General features: G+C 32.3%; 2 protein-coding genes across 2 annotated transcripts; both read right to left on the bottom strand.

The window, feature by feature from the left end:
- LOC120778046 lies at positions 1–942 on the bottom strand. Its single transcript, XM_040109721.1, has 4 exons — positions 808–942; positions 577–747; positions 338–502; positions 1–263 (listed from the first exon to the last, which is right to left on the bottom strand). Exons 1-4 carry the CDS (start codon positions 871–873, stop codon positions 117–119), a joined length of 549 nt encoding a protein of 182 aa, XP_039965655.1. The 5' UTR covers positions 874–942; the 3' UTR covers positions 1–116.
- Positions 943–8,557: 7,615 nt separating this feature from the next.
- Positions 8,558–9,335, bottom strand: LOC120777103. The gene is made up of 4 exons (XM_040108239.1): positions 9,254–9,335; positions 9,022–9,192; positions 8,783–8,947; positions 8,558–8,704 (listed from the first exon to the last, which is right to left on the bottom strand). The coding sequence occupies exons 1-4, from the start codon at positions 9,320–9,322 to the stop codon at positions 8,558–8,560; spliced, it is 552 nt and encodes a 183-aa protein (XP_039964173.1). The 5' UTR covers positions 9,323–9,335.
- Between the last annotated feature and the right edge of the window lie 2,083 nt (positions 9,336–11,418).

Here is an 11,418-nt window from a genome sequence, read left to right as displayed (position 1 = left end):
TAAACCCTTGTGATTCTAAATTACGTCCTCTACGTCTACAAAGTTGCTACCCAAACTACTTATAGAAAAGTGTGGAGAAGTTACATATTATATAGTCCAATGTCCAGATCGAAATTTCACCCATTAAAAGTGAAATATACATTGGTAACAAAAGTCTTCCTTTTGCTTAGAATCCATGACATCATCACAAGATAATCTCCCATCGGTAAAACCAGTCTAACTATCTCATTCTTCGGATAAAAGTTCTTTACGATTTGATCACCCTGTAAAATCAACAGATCTAATATATAGGAACCAAATACATATTTAATACTGAAATACATATGTATATACTCACAACATATGGACAAGTGTGATTTATATTACTGAATGGTACAAAAAATGGGTACAACAAATTGGCAATGGGATTATTCCTCTTGTGGATATATTCACAAGCATCTAGAGTCGAATTCAGCACAAAAGGCTTATAGCCGTTGGCTTTCTTCAAGTAAGCAATGCTCAACTAAAGTAATGATTAGAAAACGACTTTGATATATTGTAATTTCAGAAAAGAAATCCCCATAACAACAAACATACCTTAATATCGTCGGCTGGATGCAAAAATGATATATTTATATTGAGCGCCGTCACATCTCGTTCTATCGCACGCAAACGACACTCGTTTATCACCACCCAGGATTTATTGAAGGACTCGCAGTGCGCATTCGTAAACTTAATATACACCTTCGGTTTGGCCTCCACCCATGTCTGTTAATTATGGAAATAACATCGATTTCGAAAGTTGATCGTATAAGAAGACGCACTTACCACGCTCAAGAATATGCATATTAGAAAGATATTGGGCAAAATCATTACGCGGACCAAAGGTTTCATACAGTTTTGTGTCTCGAAACACAATGCTGTGATTTTTTTGCAAACTGTATGGTATTGACTAAAAAGCCATAAAATAATTAGTTCTCATTGAATAAGTTCAATTTTTAAAGCGTGTTCAAAGTTTTAAAAAGTTATCCAGTCTAATTCGCGAATGCAATGCGATCATAATGACACGGTTTCATAATGACACGTCACTTTGAATGACAGAAATAGAATAATTTATATATAGGCTAGATATGTATGTGTTCGGCTCAACTACCACTAGCCTGTTGAGTATCAAATCGCCTAGAATATTAAATTTCTTTATTTTTGTTCGTACGAGAATCCCATAATTGACGCGGATTTGAAGGCTGATATGTCGAAATGATTATCGCAAAAAGTGTGCGAACTTCATTTTCATTCCAGTGATTAACGTGTTCCAGCAATTGTAATTGCTGGCTTACTTCTCCAAAACTTGCACACACCGTACCATTCACAGTACGCAATGACTCAAATAAAGTTGAACCGCGTACATTAATCAATAGCAACCGAAGGTAGTTTTTCGGGTGGATTGTGTAAATTCGTTCTAATGCATTAGTTGAGAACGCACCTGAATGTACATCTACTGGTTGGCCTTGCCATGTATAATATAAGGGTATTTCCGAATAGAGCAATGTTCTCAAAAACGGATCACTGCGGAAGTTGAGAAAAAACTCGTCAATGTTAGTTTTGTTGCTGGCGGTGTTTCCACTGACTGTACTGTATTCTCTGGGTTGAAATACACTCTTTGGCCATTCTCCAAATTGACTGCGAGACGCACAACAGTCGGAAAACGTTCATGAATTGCAAAAGTAAATATCCTACAAAGCGCTTTATTGCAGTTCACGTATCGACCGTATCGTTCAAGACCAATAATCGCCATGTTGCTTCCTTTGGTGATGTACTTACAAACGTATTTTATCGATTTCACCAAACTGCAATATTAAACGTTGATATGAGTTTTGAATGTGAATTAGACAATAATGGTGAATATAGTACGATCCATGTGTTGTCAACTTCGATATTCAATCTTGCAAGTTGATTGCTGAATGTTCTGTTATCTGGTGAGCGAGGCGATAGAGTTGATATCCATCATTTCCAGTTTGTGTTTCCGAAAGAAAAGCACATGGATAGTGTTTCATGCATTTATTGTCAGACATACAAACCGAAAAGATGAACCATATTGGTTTCCACCACTTCGTATAATACTGGATCTTTCTCGTCATCAGGAATTTCCGCAGAAATGATTTCATCAATTTGATCTGGTGTAACCATCATCCAAAGAAGAATGCGGAAAACCTCTCTTTTGCCACTCAACAAAGTACATCTAGCATCCAACAGCACCACATCCACATACGTTGCTTCAAGATAAAGTCAATCAAACATCGTAACTGTTGTTTGAAAAGTCATGCTGTGACATCGTGTCGTTTGCTGATCGGCCACGATCCATAATTCCGCACGTTTGTCACCGCATCCTGAAAGTACTTCTTGCCTTGCCTTGCCTTGGGCTGCCATACGTTGATGTCAAAAAGAATGCCGACCGATATTAGGGAGAACTCTTCGTGGTTTCGTAACAAAGTTCAATCTGCAATTGACCTCTTTGTGTGAAACACACGTAAAGTTCTCACTGAATAATTTTCAATAATTTTTCTTTTGAATAGCCGGAATAAAAAAGTAAGCAACCGAAATTGAACGATTCAAATAATTTACAAATCATAATATTGAAAAAAAAACAAACAAAAATTGAAAAAAAATTTGTATGGAAAAAAGTTACTTTTTGGAATTGTCCAATTTTTCGACTTTTCTTCATGAAAAGTATAAGGTATTTTTATTTCTAAACCTTCCTTGATCCACAACGAAAATCCTCTAAAAATTTCATCAAGATTGGTTCAGCCGTTCTCTTAGCGTTACTAACAAACAAACATTCATTCGTTTGTATAGGAAAAAGAAAAGTGCTTTTTTAGGGATTTTCCTGCAATTAGTCGAATTTTTCTCTCCGTAAAAACCATCCTTGAACCTCGACGAACATTTAAAAAAGAATTATCAAATTTGGTTCAGTCGTATAAAAGTTATGAGTGTACATACAGTTTGGCGATTCATTTTTTATATAGATATGTACATATAATTTTTTTGCAGAATTTTGAAATTTTCACGTTTTTGTAATTGAAAAATTTCAGCTAAGTGTGGCAGCCTGAAAAAAGACAATTTTTGGGATTAAAAAAAAACCACTGTATCCATTGTTAAAGCTTTAAGCTTATATTTTTACATATTTTAAGAAAACTTAGTAAAATTTTTGAAGAAAAAATAAAATATTTTTCGAGTTACACATGATCTCCGATGGCACTAAGAAACGATCAGCCACAGTTGCAGTGATATCGGCCTTCTAAGATTCTAAATTTCTCCCTAAATTTCTAAAATTCTCACTAGAAGTCCACACAATGAATAGGTTCGAAAACAGAATATAAAAAAAATTGACAAAATGTTCGCGGTTAAAAAAAAAATTAATTTTGCCCGAAATTTTGCTCGTTTCTTGCATGGAAAACTGGTAGATAGACGTAAATATACAACATGCAAAAAAAGATTTGATAGCGATCGGACCATTTGTCGCTCAAGCAAATTTTAAGCATGTCATTTCCCACTCATACTCGCAAAATTCTCTTGAGTTCATGTTGAACTGAGCAAAAGTTCTTCCACATCGAACATTTCTCTGCTCGCTTTAATGAGCACTACTATCTTGTCGAGCTAAAGTATAACAAAGTTATGTTTCGGAAAATAGGTGTCTTAACTGAAATCCCTCGGTGAGACTTAACATTTTGATAAGTTGCGTCCTCAAACTTGTCAAATATGCATTGAAGAAGATGATATGGAGACAGCTGGACACTTTTTTTGAACATGGGTCAATACCTATTTAGTGAAAATTATGACCTTTGTTCCTTTCCATTGTTCTGCATTAAACTTCAAGCCTTAACTCATGGTCAAAATTAAATTATACTTTACTCGGCACCCTCGGCATCTCCTTATCGAGAGTTGTTTCACTTCAATTGCACATACTCTAGTGGTTTGAGTAGTTTGAACAATTCTTTCATGCTTATTTAAACATTTTAGAGATGGCCTTAAGTCTATGGTTCCATAATTATATACCATAATGTGCTCCATTGAGTAAAATGTAGTGCGATTAGGGATAATAACTGAAAGTGTATGGTTTTGGGTATTACTGCGTCCAATTCTCTTCTGAAGTCTTACCACTAATACTTCTAAAGTACTTTACTAAAATATTTTTTTTTTTTGGTTTTTTTTATAAAGTATGTAAAATAATTACTTATAATTTTGTCATAATAATTACTTGTAAGTACTTTTGTATGCATCGTCAGCGTTGACTGCCCATGTGAGACGGAAAATATTTGAAATCACCTATAGATAACTAGTCTAACGATTAATAACAATTAACTGAAATATTTTCTGTTTTTGAAATTATATATGATTATTATATCTATAATTGATTTTGAGCTGAATAAATTTTTAATTACGACATTTACGAGTAATCTGATCTGATCAAAGCACTATTCTGAAAATGTAATGAAAGGAATGAGGCTACATTTACGAATAGCTGCCGTTATTAAGTGATTATATAGAACTTTATTTTCATAAAAAAGCTTTAGGGAATGACCGTACCTTTTAACAAATTTTTTGCCGATTACTTATGTAGATACCTCCTTGCTTATAAGGAAGAAAGAGAAAGTAATGCTACAAAGTATTCTAGAATTATTCATGTCATTATTCAGACATAATTATGAAATTATTTTGAATAGTTTTTATTATTTCAATTATTTATTTTATTTTTTAACTACTATTATTATATTTTGACAAGAAAAATAAAATCATTGATTAAGTTTGAAAACAGATTTCTATTCAAACTCTATTTAATTAAAATATTTTTACAGCTGATTTTAATTACTTCAGCATAAAATTAGTTTTGTAATCAGTGGCATTTAAGTATTTTTCCTCAGTCTGTCCAAACCCTAATTCCAAGTTTTCTTGTTGCAATTATGACAAGCATCAATTTTGAAATTGCAACACAATTCGTATTTAGTTTTCAGTTTCATTTTGTAATTTGCTTTAAATAAGAATATTTTTGTTTTTTTTTGCAATTATTTAATATTTTAATTTTTATTTAACTCATTACTACTATTTATTAAAGATTTTCGAGTTTTTCAAAAAAAAAAATATGGTAAAAATTGAAATTATTTAGTAAGGCCACGAAATCAAAACCAAACGTTAACACTGAGAAATGAAACTAATAATTCATGCGAATATTTGATTACATAAATAATATTCTAAGTAATTAAAAATCGACTCTAACGGCATTGCGTGGTTGAGCTTTCCATGCGACAGAGCTGGCTGTAATTACTTGATTACATGTGGGTTTAAAGATGACCACATTTTTTCAAACAAAAATTTTTTCAAACATACAACACCGTTCCCATTACGAACTTAAAACGTAAATGAACTTCAAATATTCCTTCAAACCAAGCTCAATCTCACTTGGTTCAGTTGTGGCGTGAGTGGAAACGATGCCAAGCAGTGCTGTGTGTTATTCTAAATGTATATAACAAAAATAAATCATTGTTTTGCAGTTAAGACATACGAGTTGATAGAATTAGAAAATATATATACACATACATACATATAAATATGAGAGTAAAAGAAGAAAATGAAAAATAAAACAAACATATAAATAAAAATAAAAATAAAAATTTTTAATGTTCATCAAAACGTAAACGTAAACGTAACGTAAGTTTAAGTAATTTAATTGAACACATAATTATTTAATAAAGACAACATACACTATAGAGCAAAATAGCGTAAAATATCGTTAGTAAATAAAATAAAGGAAATTTAAAACTGCAAAAAAAAAACAAGTTAAATAAATAAATGAAAAATGCAATAATGACAAAAGAAATAACGGATGCAATACACAAACAGAATATGAAAATAATAAAAAAAGAACAAAAACAAAAAAACTAACGTAGACGAAAATATTATAGCTGCAAACTCACGAACTATAAATGGTTCAAAATTTTTTTCTAAATTTCTTAAAAATATATTTTTTTATATTATTTTAATTTCTTTTCATTATTTTTTTTTTCAAAATACCAAATTTTCAATAATTTTAAATTTATTTTCAAAATTTTTAATTTTTCATTATTTTTGGTCTATTTTTTATTATATTTCCCAAATTTTTTTGTATTAATTTTTTTCTAAATTTTTTAATTTCAAATTTGTAAGTATTTTTTTTTTAAATTTTGGAATTTTTAAAACTTTTAATTTTTTAATATTTTGTGTTTAAATTTTTTTATTCATACTTGTTTTTCAAAATATGAAATTCTCTCTGCATTTTTAAATTTCAAATTACTTATTTAATTTTTTTCAAATATTTTTGTAATCAATTTTCAAAAATTTTGAAATTTTCAATATAATTTAAAATTAAATTTATTTTGTTTTTAATTTACAATATTTTTCCTAATTTTTTTATTTTGTTTTTACAAAATATTTAATTGTTTCTATAAATTTTTAAGTTTCAATTATTTTCATTTTTTTTTAAGTTTTTATATTTTTCAAAACTTTTAATTTTAAATATTGGTTTTTACATTTTTTTTGTTTTTTTTATTATTTATTATTTATATTTTAAATCTTTATATCGTTTTCCAATTATTTCTTTCAGAATATCAAATTTTCTACTAAAATTTTAAATTTCAAATTACTTATTTAAAATTTATTTGTTAAATTTTGATTTTATTTAAAGTTTTTAATTTTTCAATATCTACTTTTTGCTTTTAATTTTTTAATTATTTGTTTAAATTTTCTAATTGTTTTAAATTTGTTTCCAATTGTTTTTTAATTTTTTTTAGATATCAAATTTCCTTCTAATTTTTATATTTCAAATTATTTATTTAATTTTTTTTCAAAATTTTAAAAATTTTTTAAATATTTTTTATGTAAATTTTTTTTATTTTTTTATTACTTTTTTCAATTATTATCAAATTATTTGAGTATGAATTTCTTTATTTTTAGGTATAACCAATATTAAATATAAATTAGTAACGAAATTTGAAACACAACAACACGTAAAACAAACATTATTGATTATGAAGGCATACAAATAAATAAATAAAATTACAACATATGAAAATAAATTATATAAAAATTACTCAATTTAAATAAAAGAAATACGTTAAGAACAATTTCATTAAAGCCTTTCATTTGCTGGTATGTGGGGATGAGGGGAATAGCAAGTACCGACTGATCAAAATTGACCGGGAAAAATTTTTTTCTTCCTACCTGTTACTGAATAGCAAAGATTTTGTGCTTCCATTGAAAAGCGGCCACGAAATCGTTGAAAAAATCACCAGAAATTTTGTGTTTCCAATGAAAAACGGCAACGGAAACGTTGAAAATGTTGCAGTGCTTTGTAAGGTCTGCTTTATCACGAAAGCGAGAATTTGAGTGGCCCAAAACATTCAGTGAAGCGAAAATTAACAGAGCTTGAAAATCGTCGTGTTGGCAACAGAAAAGTATCAAATGATCTTAATACCTCATATGGATCATTTTAACACATTCTGTTTAATGTTTTGGTTATGAAGCGTTTCAATGTTCGTACTAAAAGACCCAAATCTAATGCAAAAAGAAAGTCGAGAGAGATCCCAAAAGATATGCTTGAAAACTTAGCCATGGGCAAAAGAATCACTGCTCGCAGTCTTAGCTGCGAGTGTGTACACGAAGACCGTGGAGAGTCGATTCGGTACCATTCGTAACAACTCGGATTGACTTATTAAACAACTTGACGCAGTTTCGATAAGACCTTAAATTGAAAATGTACAAAATACAGTCTGTGTAAGAACGAAAACTGCTCGACCTTCCCAAGCGACTTCGCTCTATTTCATTCACAAAAAAAACAACGGTTTGGCGTTGTTCAAAAATGAAGCGTCCCAATGCTAAAACGTAACCGGCAATGGTGACCAATAACAACGTCAATCTCGAAATCCAAGACAGAATAACTCTTGCCAACATGTGGTCCTTCAGACTTAGTAGGCAATTGAGAAGTAATTTCCTCTCTTTCGGCGAACAAAGACCAAATTCTACATGAAACTCATCATCCTCGTCCTGCTATATAGTGCAGAGTCATGGACGAGTTTTGGAGAGAAACGTTTTTCGGAAGATTTATGGTCCTTTGCGCATTGGTAACGGCGAATACCGCAGTCGATGGAACGATATGCAAAGACATTGAAGTAGTTCAGCGAATAAAGAGATAACGGCTAAGTTAGTGCGGAGCCCCAAATAGATGGCTGAAGTGCTGCCGACCAAGGACCGTCCTGTGGAGTTTATTGTTAAATGTTTTTCCATCATTTAAGAAGATAATTGCTTCTCGCTTGGAGATCATGCTAATACACTAAAATAAAACCAGATTGTCATAAACCCAAAATATTAATCGTGAGCAACATCAAAATAAATATAATTCGATTTTAAAAACAACAAACCCTAGTGATACTGAAATACGTCCTCAACGTCTACAAAGTTGCTACCCAAAATACTTATAGAAAAATGTGGAGAAGTTATATAAAACAAAGATGTACAGTATATTATATAGTCCAATGTCCAGATCAAAATTTCACCCATTAAAAGTGAAATATACATTGGTAACAAAAGTCTTCCTTTTGCTTAGAATCCATGACAACATCACAAGATAATCTCCCATCGGTAAAACCAGTCTAACTATCTCATTCTTCGGATAAAAGTTCTTTACGATTTGATCACCCTGTAAAATCAACAGATCTAATATATAAGAACCAAATACATATTTAATACTGAAATACATATGTATGTATATACTCACAACATATGGACAAGTGTGATTGAAATTACTGAAGGGTACAAAAAATGGAAACACCAAATTGGCAATGGGATTATTCTTCTTCTGGAAATATTCGCAAGTATCTACAGTCGTATTCAGCACAAAAGGCTTATAGCCGTTGGCTTTCTTCAAGTAAGCAATGCTCAACTAAAGTAATGATTAGAAAACGACTTTGATATATTGTAATTTCAGAAAAGAAATCCCCATAACAACAAACATACCTTAATATCGTCGGCTGGATGCAAAAATGATATATTTATATTGAGCGCCGTCACATCTCGTTTTATCGCACGCAAACGACACTCGTTAATCACCACCCAGGATTTATTGAAGGACTCGCAGTGCGCATTCGTAAACTTAATATACACCTTCGGTTCGGCCGCCACCCATGTCTGTTAATTATGGAAATAATATGGAATTTCATAAGTTGATCGTATAAGAAATCGCACTTACCACACTCAAGAATATGCATATTAGAAAGATATTAGACGACAAAATCATTACGCGGACCAAAGGTTTCATGCAGCTATGTGTCTCAAAACACAATTCTGTGAATTTTTTTGCAGGCTCTGTGGTACTGACTAAAGAGCCATAAAATAATTAGTTCTCATTAAGTAATTGCAATTTTCAAAGCGTGTTCAAAATTTTAAAAAGTTATCCAGTCTAATCAGCGAATGCAACGCGATAATTACGACACGGTTTCATTATGAACTAGCACGGTATATACAGGGTTTGTTCGGAAAGTAATAGAACCGAGTCGATTTAAAAAAATGTATTGAACCAATCGTTACAATTTTTTAATAATTTTCAAAATAAGCTCCTTCTGCGTGGCTGCAGCGCGATTTCCAAGCATTGAAGGCGTCACTGAAGGCATTCTCCGGAATAGTCTTGAGATAAAGTGCATGCTGCTTGGATCCCCTTTTTCGCCTCAAAGTGTTTGCCTTTCAACGGCCTTTTAAGGCAAGTAAACAAAACAAAACAGGCCGGACGGGACACATCTGGGCTGAGGGCGGCTGCGGAAAGTTGGGTTGCCGGCCTTGGTTAATAAGCTGTTCACAAGAAAGGCGGTGTGAGCCGGGTGTTGTTTTGGTGCAACTTCCAATCGGCTGCGATGTCTCGCCAGACCCGATCGGCCCTTCGTTTGAGCCTCTTGAGGACTTCTACGTAAAACTAAGCGTTGAAGGTTTATCCAGAAGGAACAAATTCATGGTGAACGATGCCTTTGATGTCAGAAAAAACAATGAGCAGCGTACCTCTACTCTAACGAACGTTGCATTTTCGGCTTGCACCACTCACAGTAACACGTCGCACGAAAATGTTTATCCTAACTCTCCAGATGCTCGGAGACAACTCATATGAACCAAATTATGTACATATGTAAAGGATGAAACTTTATACCAAGCTTTTTAGGACTTACGGCAATCTGCACTTATTCAGCTTACGAAAAAGATAGCTGAATGCCAATGCACATTACTTTGAGATAGTATTGATGAGGTTCAGACCAAAAACCTCTAAACTTTAGATAAAAGCAAACTTAATAACATTATAAGTCAGCACAGGGCACTTAAGGGTAGGTAACTTCCGGAAATGGGAAAAGTAGATTCAGCGAAATGAGAAACTGGAGCTTTTTCAGCCGACTGAAACGGGACATATTCCACTGCTCCTATGATCCATCTAAAGAGACATTGAGCAACTAAGTGGAACACACCAGATTTTTTGACCACATTTTTTGAGTTGTTGGATAAGGCTTGATTTAGTTTCCAACGGCTGCCCGGTTCTGGCGCTCAGACGCCTCCCTTTTGCGCGACTAGTTAACTTGGCGTAAGCGGTGTCTACGCCATTAAACAAGAAGATGTATAGTACATATATAGTATAACCATGTTCATGATTAAAATTATGTCCATCGTTTAAAAAGGTTGCGTGTCTGAAATCTCAGGCCCATTATTTTTAATCATAAATTATTATTTATAGTTTGTTAAAAAACCAAAATGATTGCAAACTTTCAACATTTCATCCGTAAAATGAGAAATATACATTGGTAGCGAACGTTTTCTTCTTGCTCAAGAACCAGTCCATAAGCAAAATATAATCACTGCTCGGTAGATACAATGTAACGAGCTCATTCTTGGGATAAAAGTTCAACAACAGTTGAACGCCCTGTAAATGAAACTCGAATTTACAACAACATCAAGTAATACGATAATTAACAATGGATTGGTGTAACTCACCACATATGGACAAGTGTGGTTTATGTTGCTGAAGGATTTAAACGTCGTATGCACTACACTCATAGTCGTATTCAGTACAAACGGTTTCTAACCATTGGCTTTCTTCAAGAAAACCAAAAACAACTAGCGAAAAGTTTGTCAAAACCTTATCAGTTAAGTGCGCAAACACAGATTACTGTTATACTATATATCTAGAACCGAACATTTATATCATTAGCTGAATGCCGAAATGCGATGTTCTATGCAATCGGCATTCATTTATCACAGCCCAGAATTTATTGAACGACTCACGTAATCTTAATTAACACCTTCGGTTTGGCACAGAACTAAAAGATGAGTAACATGGATACATGTATTTAGTGAAATTCCAGAACTCAAGTGTTACAAAAC

This window comes from Bactrocera tryoni, chromosome 5 (assembly GCF_016617805.1).
Source record: "Bactrocera tryoni isolate S06 chromosome 5, CSIRO_BtryS06_freeze2, whole genome shotgun sequence".
Lineage (NCBI taxonomy): Eukaryota > Metazoa > Arthropoda > Insecta > Diptera > Tephritidae > Bactrocera > Bactrocera tryoni.
The sequence above is the reverse complement of the archived record's forward strand: the minus strand, read 5'-3'. Positions and strand labels throughout refer to the sequence as shown.

What these genes read in the sequence shown, in the direction of transcription:
- LOC120778046 (XM_040109721.1), bottom strand. Translation starts at nt 873, where the DNA reads ATGAAACCTTTGGTCCGCGTAATGATTTTGCCCAATATCTTTCTAATA. An exon ending in TATGCATATTCTTGAGCGTG is followed by an intron (nt 748 to 807) that starts GTAAGTGCGTCT and finishes CATAATTAACAG; the next exon opens with ACATGGGTGGAGGCCAAACC. An exon ending in ATCCAGCCGACGATATTAAG is followed by an intron (nt 503 to 576) that starts GTATGTTTGTTG and finishes TCATTACTTTAG; the next exon opens with TTGAGCATTGCTTACTTGAA.
- LOC120777103 (XM_040108239.1), bottom strand. Translation starts at nt 9,322, where the DNA reads ATGAAACCTTTGGTCCGCGTAATGATTTTGTCGTCTAATATCTTTCTA. An exon ending in ATCCAGCCGACGATATTAAG is followed by an intron (nt 8,948 to 9,021) that starts GTATGTTTGTTG and finishes TCATTACTTTAG; the next exon opens with TTGAGCATTGCTTACTTGAA. An exon ending in ATCACACTTGTCCATATGTT is followed by an intron (nt 8,705 to 8,782) that starts GTGAGTATATAC and finishes TTGATTTTACAG; the next exon opens with GGTGATCAAATCGTAAAGAA.